The 22,184-nt window shown below is 45.2% G+C and overlaps 1 protein-coding gene across 3 annotated transcripts in view; it reads left to right on the top strand.

Annotated features, from left to right (window-relative positions):
• The first annotated feature begins 10,557 nt into the window (after nucleotides 1-10,557).
• Nucleotides 10,558-22,184, top strand: part of si:ch211-267e7.3 (ADAMTS-like protein 2) — a 107,089-nt gene continuing 95,462 nt past the window's right edge. The window contains exons 1-2 of one of the 3 annotated variants that reach the window (XM_052012251.1): nucleotides 10,558-10,663; nucleotides 10,892-11,040. In XM_052012251.1, coding sequence (XP_051868211.1) covers nucleotides 10,942-11,040 — 99 coding nt within the window. In that variant the 5' untranslated portion in view covers nucleotides 10,558-10,663; nucleotides 10,892-10,941. Of the gene's footprint in view, nucleotides 10,664-10,891; nucleotides 11,041-12,959; nucleotides 12,975-15,127; nucleotides 15,201-22,184 lie in introns of those variants that run through there. The other 2 variants (XM_052012252.1, XM_052012253.1) reach the window with 2 other exon arrangements.

Below are 22,184 nucleotides of genomic sequence, written 5' to 3'. Positions count from 1 at the left end.
TTGTTAACTCTAAACTTATCCAGGGAAGTGAAGACTGGAGTGTCAAAAAATGGGAGGATGGGAGGAGATCTCGTTGAAAGGTACAAAATTCTGAAAGGGTTGCATGCAGAAAGGATATTTCTCCTGACTTGACCAATTGTAGCTACCTGCTACCTGTAGTAATAGACTGCTTCATTCATTGAGCGTTGGTGAATAGGATCACCCCCACTCCCCCCCACCCACCCACCACGGAACTTCCCCTCCTGGTATCATTGGAAAGGGTCCCCTATTGTCAGCTTTTTCTGTCCTCTCTCCCACCCACCGCTTATTGTGCAGCTGCAGGGAAGGGCAAGGTCAATGTGGTCAAAGATTTTGGAGGATGCAGTCATAAATCTGTCCTTTACTGGAGTGTGCCTCCAGAGTGATCTGGAGAGCAGAATTGTGTGTGGCGACCCTTTATAAAATGATTCTGCTTTTTTTGTGTTGGGGCCCCTACCCAAATCAGCAACTTGCTTTAAAGGGGAGGCACAAGTGACTGCAGATGCTGGGATCTGGAGCAAAACACAAGCTGCTGGAGGGTCAGCGGGTCAGGCAGCATCTGTGGAGGCAATGGGGTAGACAATGTTTTGCGTCAAGACTGCATCAGGACTGACTCCGCATCTTGACCTGAAACATCGACTATCCCTTTGCCTCCACGGATGCTGCCTGACCTGCTGAGTTCCTCCAGCATCTTGTTTTTTTGCACCAGTAAGCCGTATAGAGGATGAACATGGTGGCTGCAAGATAAAGGACATAACTAACAGGTGTAGGATTAATATATTGTGCACTGAGTCTTTGACAGTGTCCGTGAAGACTACTTGAACATTTAGGGAATGAAACCCCTTGCAGTTCAATTACATGCAGTGGGGCAGGCTCTTAAGGAGATTTGGATGCAGTCAATCACCTCTTGAACCATTCGGGACCCGGCAGCATTTGTGAGTGCCCACAGCTACTTGATACTCTCTACCCATGAAGGATGATTTCCCTGATATATTGGAGGACAGCATACTGAGAAATATTGCCAAGATTCTCAGCACCACTGTGGAATGACTCTGGGGTGAAAAGACATTTCCAGCTAAGGGCAGGCCAGGCACGGCTGTGGTAAGTCTCAGTCACCGTGTCCATGGAGAGGTAGAATTTCTGATGGCTTTGCTGCTCAGTTGGATGCACGTAGGATATCTGGAAGATCTGCAGACCCTCTCTCCTCTCTATCATGCTGGAGGCCTAGCATAATGTGCACCAGTGCATTCATTGATCCAGCCAAAAGAGGTGCTAAGGGATAAGTAGACATTCCAAGCTCAACCACTGTGGAGATAATGGTGTTTTACCTTCTCCCTCCAATGAACCAAGTGAAATCCAGCTCCTTTCAGTGCCACAGTGGAGCTGCTGTCTTGCAGCACCAGTGACCCAGGTTCAATCCTGACCTCAGGTGCTGTCTGTGTGGAGTTTGCATGTTCTCCCTGTGACCATGTGGGTTTCATCTGGGTGCTTTGGTTTCCTCTCACATCCTATTGACGTGCAGGTTGGTAGGTTAATTGGCCGCTGTAAATTGCTCCTGATGTGAAGGGAGTGGTAGAATCTGGGAGGAATAGATAGAAATGTGGGAAGAATAAAAAGTAGGATTAATGTAAGTCGATATTTAATGGCTGGCACAGACTTGGTGGGCCAAAGGGCCTCCTTCCATCCCATATGGCTATGACTCTTTAAATAGCAAAGTTGGGTATTTTTCTGCTGCTAATCTGCAAATTCCTTGTGTATAAGTCCTTAAGAACACAAGATATAGAACAATTAACACATGGAAGGTTGGATCTTCCTGCCTTACGTTGCCAGGGCATCCAATGTGCTCGGGTGCTCTGATACTATTCCCCAATTTTATGAATGTCGGCAGGTCTGCTAAAAATGCATCCTCACAATTAACAGTCCAAATTGAAAACTAGTCGATTGGCATCCATAGCACCAGAATTACTGGCATTACACAGTCTAATTTTGATGCCTAGTTCCTTTGTTTGTTTTTATAAAGGTTCTTGGGGACTTTATACCAGGAGCACGTGAAGAAGATGCATTGTGAAGGAAATAATATTAATTTAATGAAATACTAACACTTTTCCAATCAACTCTGCAAGATTTCCAACTTTGCTATTGGATAGGATGATAAAGATCATTGCAGAAATGTTCTAACCATTCCTCTCCAGCCTCTCTGAAACTTAAAACTAACTTTTTTTTTCACTCTCCCAGTTCTGATTAAAGGTCACCATGTAGAAATGTTGTCTGTTTCTCTTTCCGCAGATGCTGCCTGACCCACTGAGTATTTTCAGCATTTTCTGTTTTTTATTTTAGATTGCTGGCATCTACAATTTTTTGATCTTCAATTGCAGTTGAAGGCTCCAATAATCTGCACACCCAAGTGCTTAGCAATCCACTTAAAAGAGAAAATATTGACAAGACCAAGCCCAAAGTGCCAACTGCTGCATTCTTAACGTGATTGACAGTTTTTCCCCAGCAGCACCCTACTTGATTTAGGTGACAATGGAAATTTCCAAAAAATGGTCTTCTGGATGCTTCTGCCAACCAGCCAGTGGAGTTTAAAGAAAGAAAAGCAATGCATGTTTCTAAACAGTTGCTTTTAGTTCAGATGCATCCTATAGATGATTTGGTAAATTGTGGGTTCAAGTCTGATGGCTTGGGTGCATGACTTAAGCTGACACTCTGAGGCAAAACTGAAGGAATGCTGTACTGTCAGTGTTATTGTGTTATCATTCTTTTGGACAAGGTATTAAACCAAGCCTGCCCTTTTATATGGAAGTAAATGATCCTATGGCATTATTCCATGAAAACCAGGAGGTGTTTCCTTCGTGGGCTAGTCAATATTTATCCTTCAACCAACGAATAGTCTGTACATGTATTTATTTGCTGTTTTTAGTATTCGGCTGTGTGAAAATTCCTCATTGAATTTCTTATGACATTTTGAAATACAAGGCTGTCCAGCTCTCTAGTATGTCCTGTGGTTGTAAAAGGTGTGACAGGTATGCAACTTCTGCTTTTCTTTTTACTGTTGCATTAATTAGTCGCGTATATTTTAATAAATCTAACCATCCACTCAGTTTGTTTTATCTGGCATTACCATCCAACTAAAGGATTCAGAAAACAAGCAAGAATACCAAGTTAATCAGATGTACCCTTTGCATTCACTGATGGTTGGTGGGTTTAATACCTGACAGTGAAGTCAGAAGTCCACGCCTAGGATTTACAAAGAATCTGAAAGCAGCGACTGGATTGAGACTTGTGTGTAGAGATTAGTACTTCATGGTTTGCCTCTGTTCCAGCCCATTAGAAGCACAGATGGGAATCCTGTGTATTTACAAGGAATTCCAGGAAGTATTCCCAGAAAACGTGGTAAGAAGAGATTTGCAGACTGCTATGCTTTTGTGGGAAGTTTGAGTGTTATTCTTCACATGCTACTTTATTGTCCATGATCATAATTATATATTAAACTGCAACTTAACAAGCTGGGGAGTCCACTTAGCTTTCAAGCAAGATATTTGTAGAATGTAAAATTTCACACTAGCATTTATGTATTGAGAAATGAAGTGGGTAGATGCCAAGTGTATTAACATTGAATATTAGGTTGAATGATAATGTACATCAAATATGAATTCCATTTCCACAGTTCTTGTTGTTTGCCATAGCTATGATTAAAGCTCAGGGAGGTACATCAGTCAGCGGTGGCTGATGTACCAACCAAGATATCCTACAAACATTTTCTATCTGGTCTTCTCTGCAGAAGACACAATAAATAGCAGAAATATAGCAGAACCAGTGATCCAATGACAGGGAGGAATTTCAGAGAAATTCCTATCATTAAAAAAGAAAGTGAAATTGAGGGGAGTAAAACCAGATAATCCCCACGGACTTGATAGCCTGTGTTCCAGGATTCCATGAGAAGTGGCAACAGAGCTGGCAGAGTCATTGATTGTGATGATCTTCCAAATTTCTCGATTCTGGAATAGTTCCAGCAGACTGGAAGGTAGCAAATATAACATTAAATCTAACCACAAATGGAGGTGGAGATAAAATAAAGAACCTTAAGTCAGGTTATCCTGACCAGACATCAGTTGATGGCAAGGTGCTGTGGCCAAGGAAAAAGTATGCTGAGAAAATCAGAGTGTGATTAGACAAAGTGAAAATGGTTTTATGAAAAGGAAATAGTATTTGCTAAATCTATGAGTGTTTTGAGGATGTAACTAATGAGGTAGATAAGGGGGAAGCAATTTTTATGGTATATCTGTATATCCGAAGGCATTTGAAAAGATACCACAAGAGAAGTCAGGCTTCACAAGCTTGACATTAAGATATCAACACAGATATAGGGTTGGTTAAAGGATAGAAAGCAGAGTAAGAATAAATGGCTCTTTCAGATTGATATTCTGTTACCAGTTGGGTGCATCAAGTGTTCATGTTCCATTTACATCCCTTGTAGAATGAACTGTTTGCTGTGATTCATTTAGTAGTGCTTTTGCCTCTTGGTCAAAAAGTTCTGGGTTCCAGCCTCACACCAGAGATTTAAGTACAAAAATCAATGTTGATCTTCTGGTGTGGTGCTGAGCAAGTGCTGCGTTCTTTGTTTCTGGCTTTTAACCAGAACAGAGGCCCTGCTTCTTCTGAGTAGGGCACTAAAAAGTTTTGAAGAAGAGCAGAGTATTTATTGATGGTGTCCTCAATCACTCAATAAACATTTCTATCATCTTGTCATTTGGTCATTATCATGTGGGAGTTTACAGTGTGTAAATTGGTTGCTGTGTTTATCACGTTACCACAGTGATGCCTGTAAAATATAAAGATATTTGGAAAGAGATGTGCAAGTTGCTATATAAATACAAGTTCATTTTCATTTTAGAACACAGTCTAGATTTTCCTGTTTAAGTCTCTGGAGTAGACTTTAAACCTAGAACGCCTGACCCAAGAGACAAAAGTGGTGCCCACTGAATTATAGCTGAGAGAATATTTCCAATGTATGAGCGTGAACTACGTGTCAGGTGACTGTTCCAGTACTCAGGCAAACCTGACCTTTTTTGTATGGGTGCATACAAATACACATATTCAAGCTGTTGTCATCTGCAAAGGAGACTTCGATGCTTTGGCAAGAATGGAGGTTCCTCTCTTTCTTGGCAATGTACAGACTTACCAGTTGGAAATCTATGTGCCCTGTTGTGAAGACTGTAGGGCCATTTCCTTTTCCAGGACTAAGTAAAGCCTGGAGACTGTCCCAGTCTTCTGAAACCACAGTGTGCAAATGTGCTTGTTCCAAAGACTGGTACCATCTGCAAAACTCAATTAACATTGCATAAAAGATGTTTTTCAAACTTCACTAAACCAATTAAGAGGAGCATAATTGAAAGCAAAACCCTGTGATTCAAGCAGTTTCTTTCAGGACTGCTGGTCCTTCTCATCCACCTGTTGCAGATGGCATGAGTGCATGAGACAGGAGGTGGTACACGTCACTATAACGGGGGGGGGGGTGGTGGGTGGGTTAGCAGAACGCAGTGGGCATCTGATCCAACTTGAGAAATGGGGGACCAAAGAATACAGCTTAAAATATAAACTATAAATATATTTTGGTGTGAATTCCTTCTTTACGGATGTCCTGGGAAATCTCCAGCTGTTCTTGTGAAAAGGTGAGTGTGAAGGGACATGGGTGAAAAAAGTTAAAAAAAAATTTTTTAAGATATTCATTATGTTGAATTATCTTGAGATGCTTCAATATAACATTGGAGGACAGGAATCAGAAATGTAGATCTATTATGTCCAACATAATAGAATAATCACCTCAGTCCTCTGGAACATTCATGTGTTCCAGAGGATTGAGGTGATTATTCATTCATGTATTTATTCATGTGTGAGAGGTCTTGACACTGTGGGTCAGCAGGTGCACAACCAAAGGGTGATTGGAGGTCTAGCTGTCCAGTGTGTATTCTAAGCACTTTGGATAGGGGTCATTTAGTATTGGTGAGGGATGAGATATCTTGCCCTATTTTCTCACCCTTTTTGGGGCAGCTAGACCACCCTTAACAGCTCTCTCACTGCCCCTCCTCCCTCCCAGCCCTACTGACGTTATCTATTTCAGCAGAAACTGCATATTGAACCTGGCTCAGCAACTCTCTGGCCAGTCTGACATTTTTCTTCTTCTGTTAGCTTTCAACATGTGGGGCAAGCACATCTCAAGAACATCCCACTGATTCTTTGCAAAGCAACAGCCAGGAAGAACACCAGGTCTTCCCTGCTGTCATCCTGCAGCTAGTGCATTATGTCCAGCTGTAGTGAGGACCACCTTCTCTTCCTTTCCACTGCCCTGGTTGGTTACACATACCAATAGCAATGGTTTGTGGAGACACAAGAGATTGGAGAAGCTGAAATCTGGAGCAAAAGACGAGCTGCTGGAGGAATTCAGGTCAGGCAGCACCTGTGGAAGGAAGTGGACAGTCGATGTTTCAAGTTAAGAACCTTCATCTGGATTGAAAGAGTAGAAAGGAGAAAGAAAGCCAATATAAAGGGGTGAAGGGGTGGGGTGAGGGCTGGCAAGGTGGATCCAGGCGAGGAGGGGTTAATAGGCAGATGGACCCTGGTGGGGGAGAGAAGGGTGGAGATGGTGACAGAGGCTGGGAGGTGATAAGTGGAGACAACGAAGGGCTGCAAATGGAATCTGATAAGAAATGAAGCTGAAGAGTGGAACCAACTGGGGAGGGAGAGTGGGCAGCTGGGAACAGTGGGGGGAGGGATCACAGTGGGAGGGGTGTGTGGGTGATGGGCAGATGAACGAGATGGGGGAGGGGGAAAGAAACAGGGTGATAAGGGATCAGAGGAGGGTGGGGTTTGAAAAGAAGGCTGTGTGTGATAGGACCTGATAGATCAGAAGGTAGTGAGAGAGCAGGTTACCTGAAAGTAGAGAATTCAATGTTCATGCTGTTGGGTTGTAGACTTGTTTGTGGGCAGCTTGAGTGTGTTGGAATTTCTCACTGCATCTGGTGGCTTTGGAATTACAACCCTGGCACACTGTTTAGCTTGAATGCGTGTGACCCAGCCTCACAAGTTAACAGTGGGAAAGAGGGTGAGAAACCTCTGACAGGCATGTGATGCTTATGGAGAATGATGTGGAATTAGGAGGAGGGAAACGGGTGATTTATCCAAATAGGCTGGTTTTTATGTTCCACAGGGGTCTCCTTCAACATATTCTCCTGACAGATTCATAGATCAATGTATTCAACAAAACAAACAATTTTAATGTACTAGAATAACTCTGATCCATTTAAGGTGTGCAGCAGACCCAGCCTGGAAACAAAGGCTTATTTGGTCATTTCACTTCAACATAAAAACCTTCAGTCAAGAGGAGAGCTTGGGCTGGGATAAAATGTGATTTCTTATTTTTTTTGTGCAGTGCAATGTTGGAGATCAGCCAGCCTGGAGTGGTGCATTTCTTTAAGTAGTTTGGACTTGGCCCACATTTGATGGGAGGCCATTCACTTATCCCAAAACTCAAAGGGGAATTCCTGGAACCTGCCCCAAGGGTGCCCATGGCCCATGTTGATTTTATTAATATTCTGCTCAGAATTTACTTGCGACTTAGACTGCATTAATATCTTAGGAGCACTGAATCTCTGACAAGGAATTAGAAGAGATGTTTGTGTGCCTGAAGTTATTGAATTTCTACTTTAATTTCTTTTATAGCTTACAGAGCTGTGGACTGGCTTATGTGGTTAGAATATCCTCAATGCAGGACAGCTAGCACATTATTAAGATATGGATGATTAATGTTTTGTGAGAGGGATTGAAACCTTTAGTTTTTTGTTGTTGTTACAGTCGTGTAGTCGTTACATGGAACAGTTGTTACATTCAGTGAATGGATTGTGTGCGGTGGTGACAAGTCACAGAGGCCAAGGAGTTATTTGATAATAGGTAGGAGATAATAAGGAGAAACAAAATACTTCCTTCCTTTATGTAGCACCATTTGTGACCTAAGGGTGTCCGAAAGCTGGTCACTATTGTATTGGTGGAAATGCAGCTGCCAATTCATTCACACCAAGGTTCCGTAAGAAGCCAGATAATTAGCCAGATAGTCCTGATGTAGGGTCTTGACCCAAAATGTCAACCATCCCTTTGCGTCCACAGATGCAGACGCTGCTTGACCCACTGAGTTCTTCCAGCAGTTTGTTTATTTCAGCCAGATGGTCCTGTTTAAATGATGTTGGCTGAGGAATGAATATTGCATGGAGTACCAGGAGAATTTTTTTTCTGTGAAAATGTTGCCTTGTGATCTGACACAACCTTCAGGGGTGCAAGCAGGATCCCAGCTTCATGTTTTACCTGAAGAACCACACTTGCAGCAGTGCAGCAATCTCCCAGTACTGCACTGACTGTTTTCCTTCACCTTTGGAGTGGGGTTCAAATTCCAGACCTGGTTACTTAGGTGAGTATAGTATCCAGTGGGTAAAGACTGACATAGTTTCACGGGATAGATCTGTACGAGGAAAGTCAATCAGTAGATTTCACAGTCCCCCACAGGAATCCACCCCTACTCCCCCAACCCATCAACAGTTTATCCCTTATTATACTCTGCTATTTCTTAAACTATTCTGGTGTTGTTCCCCCTCTGTACCTGAAATTCCATACATTAGTCACTCTGTGTTAAGAACCTCCTTTGTGGTCCCATGTGGTCTTGTTCAGTGGTCATTGGTTTAGTCACACATTTATACTGGAAGCTTACCCAGTTGGCCATTTTCCAAGTATGCGCATGAGCAGTAAAGCTCTACGATTCCACAGAGCTTCCATTTTCCTGCTCTAATACTGGAAGGCTGGCCTAACAGCACAACACCTCCAACAACTTCCAGCATGAAATGGGCAGACACCTGATGTCATCCGATTTTAGATTCTGAGCGTGGAGTGCATTGAGAATGAAGGAGAGTTTGACTGCTAAAATTTCCATGCCATATTTCAGTCGGGCTTACCACATCTTTCCTCACATTATGACAAGTTATGATTCCCCAACCTGACTGAGGTTCACTTCCTCCGAAGAACCCAGGAGCTGAACTCGATGCCTTTGTACTCTGTTGTCTCTATCACACTGCATTTCTATATTCAAACCATAGGATATATGGCATCAAGATCATCTCCCTCATTTCCTTGGAAACACAAGAGACTGCAGATGCTGGAATCTGGAACAACACACAAAACGCTGAAGGAACTCGGCAAGTCAGGCCGCATCTGTGGAGGGAAATGGACAGTCGATGTTTCGGGTCGAGACCATTTTCCTCCATAGATGCTGCCTGCCCTGCTGAGGTCCTCCAGCGTCTTGTCAGTTTCTCCCCAATTTCCTTTTTGCTTTTTACAACTCCCTCACCAGAAAGGAGAGCAGGGATTGGCTCTAAGCTGCAAGCAACTCCCGAGGTCATTGCTAATACTAGCAGGATCTTGAAGTGCAGGTGATGGAACTTTCAATTTTCTCCAACAATCCTGAATAAAATCTTTTGCCGCACTCTGTGATCCAACAAAGGACGATAGCAACTCGGCACAGGAAAAACAGGGAGATTCTTTAGTTTGGGAAGTTGATCCTCCTTGATGCCTCATTTAGGTAAATTGTCCAATTAATGTTGTGCTGCTCCATGGGAATACATACTTGAAAGAGATGCAATTTGCAATCACAAGATGCCTCGAGGCATTTTTACAACCAATAAAATACTTTTTAAAGCATAGACACTTGCAATAAGGCAACACACCAAGATCCCACATATAGCAATGAGATAATGATTTTTTCTGTGATGTAGGTTGATTGGTAACTATTGGCCAGGATAACAGATTTCTCCCATACTCTTCTTCAGCATAGTGTGAGGGACTTTTCACATGCATATGACAGGGGGAAAAAACATTTCTCATACAACTGTAGAATTGTTGCCACAGAAAGAGGCAGCTTGGCCCATTGAATCTATGATAGAAAGACACCACCTCTGACAGGGCACAGCTCCTTCAGTACCAGGATTGGGGCATCAGCCGAGATTTTGTGCTCAGATCTCGGGCTGATGGGTGTCATTCCCAGTGGGAGAATTGTGCCCAGCAATGGTCTTATTGGAGAAAAATGAATGGGTTTAAAAAAAAGCACTTGCCATGTTAGAGGATGCTTCTGTGAGAAAGACTGGCCTGCTTTTACTTTTTGACTGCTTCGCAAGCTGTATTTTTTTTCGAGTTTAGTTTGAAGAAGGTGCAGCAAGGATCCCTCTGTGTGTGGTGGGGAGGTGGGGTGCAGGGCTGGGGGAGGGGAGGGGAGGGGAGGGGCGGGCGATTTAAAGAGAGGTGCCATGTGGCTTTCATTTCTGCTCGCTTTGATTTACCAGGTTGTCTCCACACATGAAAAAAAACAGGGATTTGTCCATTCTCTTTAACGTATGGTATTAAAGAGGAAACGGTTCCTCTTTTAACCTGTTGCGCAAACTTCAAAGGCAGGCAGCCTGGAGGTGGCTGCTGGTCCCAACCCCTTGTGACTTGCTGAGAGAGTGAGTGACTTGCAGCCACTGGCGTGGAACGGGGAGGATGATTGCTCGTTCAGGTCGACCGCTGTCTTCCTGACTGCCAGTCTGCCCTCCTCTCTTGTGTCGCTTTGGGGGTAAGAGAGAGAGAGAGAGAGAGAGAGGGGAAATAAACGTTCAAAAGAGTGTGCAGTGATACAAAGCTAGCTCGGAGCCTTGGGAGGAGGAGAATGGGTGTCTTTCCCTTTCAGCTGGGGTCTTGCACTTACACTGCTCGTCTAGCTTGTCAATCAGGGTAAATGGAGCGATTTGCTCCCCTCGCTTGCACCCACAGGTTGTAAAGTCATTAATTGCTCTCCATCCAGGTTTCATCAAGCTCTCCCTTGATGTGTTCCTCCTGCAGTTGTGTTGGAGAATGGCTGCCAGGGTTTGGACTCTCAGCTACAGGTCTGCAGCGCTTTTCACCTATTCTGTGTTTTTCCTTCTGTGGCGTGCTGAAACTCACGGCTATCTGGTAAGTTTGAGCTCTCCTTATCCTACACACTCGTGGGCTTTGGTGCATTTTTTTTTATCCTTCTCCCGCTGCAACATTACTAACAGTCTTATTTCACAGGAGGACAGCACACAGACAGAAGCTGTTCTCACGTGTGTATGAGGTGGTGAGAAAATATTTGTATCTTGGTGTGCGTCTCGCTGTTTTTTTCAAGTTTCAAAAATATTTTTAAAGGAAATTCTCCAAATCAGTTTGTTCAGCGCCTGGTTTTATTTTTAAAGCATGAGTTTAAATGGCATTGATTGTTTTATGTTTTCCAGATTTACAGAGAGAGCACTTTTTGGCAAAAATGATTTAAAACATTTTAGTGAACTTATAAATCAAACTATCCACTATAAATTGTTGGATATATATTGTATGTGTGTGCTTTGGACAGCAGAGTCTGTCTATACTAACTTATTGCCCAGTTAAACTGAACCTCCCTATCCTTATGCTTCCTTGCACCGAAGTTTGTAAATGTAGGTTTCTTATTTAACCCCGCTGTTTCCAATTGCAGACTCTCATCCCACACAGCAGCAGCCTTAAAATATGCTCCCATCCACCTCCCCCCACCCCCCACTCCCTTCAGTCGCGTTTCATTTTCCCTCAACCCTTGCATCACTCAGTGATACTGGGGCTCGCACTTTTAAATGGTATTTTGCGCAATTTGGGAACCTGAATTTTAAGAGATGGGAGAGAACCTTAAATCATTGGGGTAAAGAGATTTTTTTCATCTGAAGAAAGGACAACATGGAAATTTTAACGTTATGAGGAGCTGTTGAGGCGAAAGTTTTTTTTAGTTAAAGGTCAGATGAAAGAAAAAAGGAACGCAAGCGTGGTGCTGGGAGCAGGGCAGTGTGTTGAGAGGGCGGGGAGGGCACTTGCAGCTACCCTTCTTGCTTGTCTAGACGAGCAGAGGCGCGTTAATGTTGCCTCAAACGTGAGGCCTTTCATCTGGCCCCGGTTCGGCTGTGTGTTAAAACTCTGGCACATCACGTGGGATTTGTTTTGTCTCTCCCTCTTTCTCTCTCCGCTCTTGAGCTCCAACCCCGAGGGTAGAAGGGAGAAGCTATTAGACTGGGGGGCGGGCGGCTGAGAAGTGTGTGTGTGTGCTTGATGGAACCGATTGCAGCGAAAGGACTCTTTTTTAAAAAAAAACGAACTTCGCGACTGCGCTGAAACTGCAAGAGACTAAATCGTTGGTTTCAGGCTGTTTGCAGAAACAAAATTGGATATCATTAACTCCACCGATTAGCTAAATATTTCCCCATGGAAAAGAAAACAAGAGATTATTTGCTGTGGCTTTTTTTTGTTGGTATTCTGTGGGCTTTTCCCCCCACGCAGCTGCACGGTGTCCGGAACACAGTGTTTCACCCACCCCAGCACAGAAAGGGTCCCGATATACATAAAGAGACGATGGGAACAGCAGCGAGCTGCCCGGAGCCAGCGGGACCCCGCTGCCCCCGTCTGTCACTCATCCCCGCGGGTGGCGGGGCTTCAGTGGACGGGCGCAAGCTCCAGATCTCTGTCCCGGCTTAAAGACGGCACCTGAATTTAGACAGCGCCTTTCTCCGCCTCTCCCCTCAATGATTCTTTATATAGTTTTTTTAAAAAATGAAGTGTGTTGTTGCAATGTTGGAAACGTGGCAGCCGAGCTTGCACAGAGCAAATGTGAAGCTGACCGGTTCATCTGTTGCTGCTGGAGAGGGCAGATGTATTCAGGAGGACAGGGGTAGAGGGCGGCCCTGCTCCTTCTCATCACCTGAGGGGGCAGACGGGGCCTCAGTGTAACGTTTCCTCCGACAGAAGGCGCCTTCCACCGTGCAACCCCGCCTCCCAGCTCGAACCTGCATTGAGTGCCAGCCGGGAATCTGTGCCTGGAGTTGGGCCTGAATCCAAAACCCACTGCCTCAAAGGTGAGAGTGCTGAGCCACAACTGAAATCCGAGCAATTAACAGGGCAGACCTTTTCTACAAGTCATAACTGCAAGTGATTTCCTCTTCTCCTGCCCTCCCACGTGGTGTCTGACTCGCTGGGTATGGGTCCAGAGGCGCAAGCATCTTGTGAGGTGTCTTAATGCAGCCAGTCAGTCTTCCTGCTAAGACCACAGACCATGATTCACATTGGCCTCAGCAGTAATGTATTGAAATAATTTTATTTTTTGCAAGGCAGAAATTGAGGGAAGAAAAGAAATAAACCCATTTTTATTTACTCAATAGTCATTGCTTCCATCTTCATCAAAAATAAAACATCACAAGTTAAAATGACCTGCACCAAAAGGTGCAGTACAGCAAGTGCATGACTGGCTCACCAATATAGACACAAGAGACTGCAGATGCTGGAATCTGGAGCAACAAACGATCTGCTGGAGTCTTCCAGCACAGTGAGATGCCTGTAAGGGAATGCTGCTGACTGGCACATTTCAGGCTGCAGGAGTACATGCTGAGGGATGCACTGAAGCTTGGTGCAACCAATGTGAAGACTTAGTGGGGAAGGACCGCAGTCTAGGCTCCTTCTGCTACCGCACGTGGAGGGGCTGAATTGGGTGGAGAAGCCCCTCGAACAATGAAAAGGTGTATCATCCCAGGGGGACACATAAGCGGCAATGGTGTTATAGTTTTTTTTAAAAAAAGTGCAAACACTATGGAATGTGTTGACCATATGACACTAAGAATGTGAAAGTTTTACACTGTTAATTCTTTTCTATATATTCTTTATTATGAATAAAGTTTATTTTCAAAATAAAAAAAAGCTGCTGGCAGAACTCAGTGGGTCGAGCAGCGTCTGTGGGAGGAAAGGAATTGTCAATGTTTCAGGTCAAAACCCTGCATCAGGTCCGGGGGACTGAGACCCACTGAGTTTCTCCAGCAGATTGTTCGTTAGGCCAAGCAATATGCCTCGGTAACTAAAACAGAAAATGCTGGGAACACTCAGCGTCCCAGGCAGCATCCGTGGGGAGAGGAACAGAATTAACATTTCAGGTTGGACGAAGGGTCTGCCTGACCCGCTGAGTGTTTCCATCATTTTCTGTTATCATTTCAGACTTACAGCATCTGCCGTTTTTTGACTTGCAATATGCCTTAAGTTTTTCTTTCCTCTGTTGGAGGCTATTGCTTCAACTTCCTGGGCTGTAGAATTCTCTTTCCAATGCTTTCTGCCTCTCTTCCTGTTAGCTGTTGCCTGAAACCTTTTCTTCAGCTTTGCTGTTATTACCTATGTGGAATGGTGTCAGATTGAAGTTGATAATGCTGGTGTGAAGTACGTTGGTACTTAGAGGATTGCTATTAGTCAGATCCAGCTTCACACACAAATCAAACCCTTTACCAGAAGGCCTCAGTGAGCTAGGCAGCATCTATGGAGGAAAATGGACAGTCGACGTTTCGGGTTGAGACCCTTCATCTGGTCCAGATGAAGGATATCGAAACGTTGACAGTCCCTCCATAGATGCTGCCTGACCCACTGAGTTCCTCCAGCTTTTGTGTTGCTCTAGATTTCCAGCATCTGCAGTCTTTTGTTTCTCTATTAAAGGGTGCTCTATTAGGCAGCTGTCGAATGCAGAATGGTATTGGACGCAGTGAACCAAGATCTGGTCAGGCCAATGAGCTTACTGGAACTTTTTGAAAATACTGAGTTGGTAGAGGACTTGGTTGTTTCACTGAATGAATTGGCTCAGGTCATGAAGCACAGGGAGTGGGAGCGAATGTTAAGTGGAATCTTGGTTCGGTCCATTTCAGGCATGTAATCTGGGTTGTTATTCTTGTCCTGGGGGGTACTATACTGTGAGAGAATTCATCATAGAGACCACTGTACTTGGCCTTGCCTATCTGTTCTGGTGATGGTTGTTTCAGTGAATGTTGCTGACTCCATGGCACATTTGAAGGGTAAGCACACATTCCCAATGTCCTCCTGATTCACTGCCAGCAACAACAAACAAACTATTTAGTTTGCTTCTTGTGGGATCTTGACAAGATTGTTCGTGGTTGGCACACTGCTGACATAGGCTGCTGCATACGAAGTGGTTTGGAATATTTCTGAGTTGTACTGAAGCACTGTATAATTGCTATTAGTTTATTCTTGTCACATGTGCTGAGATGCAGTGAAAAATCTTTGTTTGCATGCCATCCAGACAGATCATTCCATACGTAAGTACATCAAGGTAGTACAAAAGGAAAACAAAAGAATGCAGAATGTAGTGTTACAGTTGCAGAGTAAGTTCAGTGCAAGTAGACAAATAAAGTGCAAGGACCATGACGAGGTAGATTGAGAGATCAAGAGTTCACCTTCAGCGTTCAAGAGTGCCTGTTCAAAAGTCTTATAACAGCGGAATAGAAGTTGTCCTTGAGCCTGGTGGTACATGTTTTCAAGCTCTTGTATCTTCTGCCCAATGGGTGGTGGGAGAAGAGAGAATGACCGGTGTGGGAAGTGTCCTTGATTATGTCGGCTGCTTTCCCGAAGCAGTGGGAAGTGTAGACAGAGTCATGGAGGGAAGGCTGGTTTACATGATGAACTAGGCTGCGTTCACAATCTCTCCAATTTCTTGCAGTCTTGGGCAGAGCAGTTGCTGTACCAAGCTGTGATACATACGGATAGGATGCTTTCTATGGTGTATCAGTAAAATTTAGTGAGGGTATAAATATTTAGAATGGAGATGGGGTTGCAGGCTGAGAAACTTGAAGATGGTCACGAAAGAATGGCTGGAATTAAAGTCTGGGGATAGGATGATTCATTTGATTTGTCAAGTAAGCAAATGTAGCTAGTCAGAGGTGGGTTATTGTGTGCATGCCACAGAGCTCTGGTCTGTCCACGTTCCTACAAAAGTCGCACCATTGCAAATGGGATTATTTTCCCTTTTACCAGCCCTTGGATAATGACAACAACGACACATGGGTTCTCACAGCACAACTGGCAGTGGAAGTAGTCAGTGAACTGCTAGGGCATTGCCTTCAATTGTTTGTTTAGAGGATGACCCTCTCTTAGGTTCCCACATTACTGACTATGAGGAAGCACATCAACAATATGGTAAAGACCCTTCATACAATATCGCTTGGGTTCTATAGATCAAAGTATAGGGGAATCCAGTTGATGTTCCCTTTCTCTCTAGTCTCCATTTATAAAGTACATTTGTGTGGGAAAGAATTCCTGAGTCTTGATTTCCACCCCTAACAATTGTGAATTATTTTGCATGTACTAATATATCTAAATTTTCTAAAACAAAAAAAAACAATGCTGGAATAACTCAGCGGGTCAAACAGCATTTGTGGAGGCAAAAGATGTAGGTCGAGGTATCGGGTCGAGACCTAGCATCGGGATTGAAAGGGAAGAGGAAATATTGCTAGTATATAGCAGTGTGCATGGGCTTTGGGGGCAGGACAGAAGTCAGTAGGTGATGGGGGGAATCAGATGGGGAGGGGATAATGGGCAGGCGGAACTAGGTGGGGGAGGGGGTGAGAGGGATGATCAAAGGGGGAAGAAAATGAGATGGACGGGTGAGTGTGTGGGAGGAGAGCACTGGGGTGTGGGTTGTCTGAAATTGGAAAATTCAATGTTCATACCATTGGGTTGTAAGCAACCTAAGCAGAACATGAGACATGGTTCTTCCAAATTATATTTGGCCCTGCCTTAGCAACGGAGAAGGCCGAGGGCAAACAGATCAGTGTGGGAGTGGAAGGGAGAGTTAAAGTGACGTGTAACTGGAAGCTTGAGATGGCTTTTGGAGACAGAGTGCAAAATCGTCACCTAGTTTATGCTTGGCTTCACCAGTTTAGAGAAGGCCACATTGTGAACACTCAATGCCGCAGACCGGGTTGGGGAGGGCTATTTTGGTGAAGGAGGTGCAACACCTGTTCCTTTACCTGCTCCTTGGATGGTGGTGAGGGAGAAGGTGAAGGGGCAGGTGTTGCGTCTCCTTCTGTTAATGGTGAAAGTGGAGTGGATGGGAAGGGGTGGTTGGGAGTGATGAGCAGACGGGAGTCCTGAAGAGAGCGGTCCTTGTGGATGGCAGAAAGTGGGGGGGGGGTGGGGGGGGAGGGGAAAATGTGACTGGTGGTGGGATCACCTTGGAGCTAGTGGGAATGATGGAGGATGATGTGTTGGATGCGGGGGCTGGTGGAGTGAAAGGTGAGGACCAAAGATCGCTGCTCTGTCTGGGGAGAAGGTGGGGGTGGTTAGAGCTGGCATGTGGGAAATGGAGGAAATACATGTGAAGGCTCCATCAACTCCGCAGAGGGATAGCCACGCTTGCAGAAGAAGGACGACATTTCAGAAGCCTGAGAGCAGAGGTCTTCATCTTGAGAACAGATGCAGTGGAGATGGAGAAATTGAGAAGAAGGGATGGTATCCTTACTAGAGTCAGGACGAGGGGAGCTGTGGTCAAGGTAGCTGTGGGAGTTGGTGGGTTTATAGAAGATGTCAGTGGCAAGTCTGTCTCCTGAGATGGAGACTGAGAGATTCAGAAAGGGAAGAGAAGCAATAGAGATGGTTCAGGTGAATTTGAGGGCAGGCTGGAAATTGGTGGCAAAGATGATGAAATTGATGAATCCTACACGTCCTGTGGGAAGTGCACCCAGATGCAGCTCTTGACAGACTGGGTCAAGGAACTGGAGCTGAAGTTGGATTTACTCAGGATCATCCAGGAATCTGAGAACATCATAGATGAGACTTTTTCTGAGATTGCCACACCCAAGGTGCAGGCTTCAGATAGATTGGTGACCACAGGAAAAGTAAAGGGAGTAGGCAGTCAGTGCAGGGTTCCCCTGTAGCCATTCCCCTTACTAACAGGTATTGGAGACTGTTGAGGGGGATGTTCTTTCAGGGGATAGCAGCAGTAGTTGGATCCCTGGCACTGTGACAGCCTCTGAGGCTCAGAGGGAAAGGGTGCAGTCAGACAGGGCGATAGTGAGGGTGGCAGACAGAAGATTCTGTGGCAGCAGAATAGACACCAGGATGGTGTGTCACCTCCCGGGTGCCAGGGTCAAGGATGTCTCTGAGCAGCTGCAGAAAATACTCAAGGTGGAGGGCGACAGCCAGAGGTCATTGTACGTGTTGATACAAACGACATTGGTAGAACAATGGATGAGGTTCTGCAGAATGAGTATAGGGAGTTAGGCAAGAAGTTAAGAAGCAGGACCTCGAGGGTAGTGATGTCCAGATTACTCCCGGTGCCACGTGCTAGCGAGGTCAGAAATAGAAGGATAAACCAGATGAATTTGTGGCTGAGGAGCTGGTGCAGAGATTCAGGTTCTTGGACCATTGGGATCTCTTCTGGGGTAGAGGTGACCTGTACAAGAGGGACGGGTTGCACTTGAACCTCCGAGGGACCAATATCCCTGCAGGGAAATTTGCTAATGCTACACAGGAGGGTTTAAGCTTGATTGGCAGGTGGCGGGGCTCTGAGCTGGAGCAAGTCATGGGATAAAGCAGTAGCCAGTGAAAGCAAGTTCAGTAATCAGGATAGCTAGGGGCACAGTAAAAGCAGGGAAAAGAATAGCCAGTTAAACTGCATTTATTTCAATGCACAAGGTTTAATAGGTAAGGTGGATGAACTCAGAACATGGATTGGCTCTGAGGGCTGGGATGTTGTAGCCATAACAGAAACATGGCTGAGAGAAAAGCAGGATTGGCAGCTCAGTATTCCAGGATACAGATGCTACAGGTGTGATAGAGGTGCAGGTATTTGAGGAGGGGGTCTTGCCTTTATGTACCAGCAGTATGAAATGACATTCTTGGTGGATCGTCCAGTGAGGCCATATGGGTTGAACTTAGAAACAAGGGGAGGTTCACTCTGGATATGTATTATAGACCACCACCACTCCACCGCGCCCCCCCCCCCCCCCACCCCCAGTAGTCAGGGGGAACAAGGACCAGGTGTGGAGAGAAATTGCTGATAGTTGTAAGAATAATAAGGTTGTATTAGTGGGAGATTTAAATTTCCTTGGTATTGACTGGACTACCCAGAGTGTTAAGGGCCTGGATGGGGTGGAATTTGTGAAATGTATCCAGGGAAGTTTGCTCAGTCAATAGATAGAGGGTCCTACTTGGGAGGGTGCAACACAAGACCTTCTCTTAGGGAACGAGGCAGGGCAGGTAACGGAAGTGGCAGCCAGGGAGTGCTTTGGTTCAAGTGACCATAATTCTATTAGTTTTAAGATAGTGATGGAAAAGGAGAGGACAGTTCCACAGGTCAGGGTCCTGAACTGGATCAGGGCTAATTTTGGGGGAGTTAGGCAGAATCTAACAGGAGGTCCAATTGGGTGAGCCTGTTTGAAGGGAAAGGAATGAATGGTAAGTGGGAGGCTTTTAAGAGTCTGATTTTCAGAGTCCAGGAGTAAACCTGGCAAGTTTAGGAAACCTTGGCTGACAAAGGATAGTAAGGCTCTGGTCAAGAAAAAGGAGCAAGTGTACATTGTGTTAAGGAGGTTGGAGATGAGTGAATCCCTTTGACTATATAAAAAAAAGTTAATATTCTTAATTGGGAAATCAGGAGGGCAGAGGGTGTGAGATAGATCTGGCAGGTAAGGTTAAGGAAAATCCCAAGAGGTTCTATTTGCTATATTAAGAGTAAATGGTGGCCAGGGAGAGAGTAGGTCCCCTTGGAGATCTGCATAGCTGCCTATGTCTTGAGCCACAGGAGATGGTGTTTACTGAGGAGAAAATGATGGTTGCTCAAGAGGTAAGGGAAGCTAGTGGAGATGTTTTGGAGAAAATTCATATTACCAGGGAGGAGGTATTTGCAGTCTTATAGTACATTAAGGTAGATAAGTCCCCAGGACCTGACTGAGTGCTTCCAAGGACTTTGTGGAAGGCTAGAGGAGATATTGTGGAGGCCCTTGTGGAGATATTTTCTTCATCATTAGCCACTGGTGAAGTTCCCGAAGACTGGAAGGTAGTTAATGTTGTTCTGGTGTTTAAGAAGGGTAGCAAAGACAAGCTAGGGAACTACAGGCCAGTCAGCCTGACATCAGTAGTAGGGAAGTTACTGGAGGGAATTCTGAGGGACAGGATCCACTAGCATTTGGATAGACAGAGTCTGATCAAGGGGAGTCAGCACAGCTTTGTGCGTGGAAGGTCGTGCTTGATGAACCTTTTAGAGTTTTTTGAAGAAGTAACTATAAAGGTTAATGAGGGTAGGGCAGTGGATGTTGTCTATTTGGACTTCAGCAAGGCCTTTGACAACGTCCAACATGGTAGGCTGGTCTGGAAGGTCAGGTCCCATGGAATCCAGGGAGAGCTCGTTTGGCGGATTCAAAATTGGCTCGGAGGTAGGAAGCAGCGGGTGGTGATTGAAGGTTGTTTTTCAGAATGGAAGCTAGTGACTAGTGGTGTGCCACAGGGGTTGGTGTTGGAACCCTTATTATACGTTATAAATGATTTGGATGCAGATGCACAAGGCTTGATCAGTAATTTTGTGAATGGCACAAAATCAGCAGGTGTTGTTGACAGTGGAGAAGGTTATCATAGATTACAGGGGGATCTTGATCAGTTAGGGAAGTGGGCCGAGCAGTGGCAAATAGATTTCAATACAATTAAGTGTGAGTGAATGCATTTTGGAAAGTCAAACCATTGTAGGACTTGTACTATGAATGGTAGGGGACCAGGGAGTGTAATGGAACAGAGAGACCCAGGAGTACAGGTGTAACAGTGACTACGGCAGGGGGCAAAGGAGAAATGCGGACTGCAGCAAATTTGGGACTGTGTGAGAGGTAAAGGGACTGAAGGTTCTGAGGCACAGCATTGTGGGTAGACCACAGGATACAGAGGGAAAACCATTGGGAGAAGTGGTGAATAGATTGGGCATACCTGAGGTCCTGGCTGGGACCAAACTAGGAGGCTTGAACCCGGAGCTGGAAACCGCATGGGACAACGTGGCGGTGGGCACGTGCTGAGGACAGACACGTGGCTGTGGAAAGGAGTCTTGGTAAGGATGTTATCCAGGAGCAGAAAGGCAGCAGAGACCACGGAGGGAGAGCAGTGAGAGAGAAATTCATGGAGAAACCATCATGGAGAGGAGGAAAGCGTCTTTAAAGTGGGCACGTCTTGAAAGGAATTCGTAGTGGAGCAGTTCTATGAAGAGGCTATGGATGCTGGAATTTGGATTGAAAAACAGATCGCTGGAAGAGTTCAGTGGATCAGGCAGCATCTGTGGCGGCACGAGGTGTAAGTCGATGTTTTGAGCCGAGACTCAGCATCAGGACTGAGAGGGAACAGGAAAGGTTGCCGGTATATCGCAGTACATTGAGGCTGGGATAGACATCAGTGGGTGATGGATGGAACCAGATGGGAAGGAGGTGATGGGCAGATAGAAACCAGGTTGGGGAAGTGAGAGGGGAAGATGTGGACTGGTGGTGGAATCATTTTAGAGCTGGCAGAGACGGTGGAGGTTGATTTGTTGGATGCGGAAGCTGGTGGGGTGAAAGTGAGGACCAAGAGAACTCTCTTTCTGCTCTGCTTGGGGGGAGAGGGGTGTTGGAACAGAAATGTGAGAAATGGAGGAAATAAGTGTGAGGGCTCCAACTCTGGCAGAGGGGAAGCCACACTCCTGAAGTTTGCTGGCTGGTGGTGCTTGATGTGTGGATTTTAATCACTTATGTATAGTTATTTTTTCTCGCATTTTGCTGCTTCCTCGCCCTCCCATTCTGGCTTTGTCTTCTCAGATTACTGACCCTTGGACTAGTTGCTGTGGCCCTCCAGAAGTTTGCTCAGATGGTCATTATTGTGCGAACATCGGCATTACCTGCCAGCTTGTTATTCAGTCAGGGGGACGTTGCAACCGAACTGGATTCTGCCATGTGTGTTTGAACAATTAGCAGGAGCACAAACTGTGCCAGAGTCCACTGCTCTGCAGAAACCTTGCCCCACACACAGTTTTAGGGCAGAGTGCATAGTGCTGTGGTCGTTCTAACCATTAGTCATTTTCCCTTCCATTCACAATACACCAAATGTCCAATCTGCTTTAATCTGAAGAAAGATTTTATGACGATTTCTCCTCCTGACTGAGGTAATTAGTGGGGACTGTTAGAAAGATGGTCTGTTGAAAAACACTGGAGTGGAGTCTCTTTGAATGACAGATTCAGCAGCTGCAGTACCAAGCACGGGAATTTGATTTATTCACAGCACTTTAATCTGGATAA

Source organism: Pristis pectinata, chromosome 3, assembly GCF_009764475.1.
Source record: "Pristis pectinata isolate sPriPec2 chromosome 3, sPriPec2.1.pri, whole genome shotgun sequence".
Taxonomy (NCBI): domain Eukaryota; kingdom Metazoa; phylum Chordata; class Chondrichthyes; order Rhinopristiformes; family Pristidae; genus Pristis; species Pristis pectinata.
The sequence above is the reverse complement of the archived record's forward strand: the minus strand, read 5'-3'. Positions and strand labels throughout refer to the sequence as shown.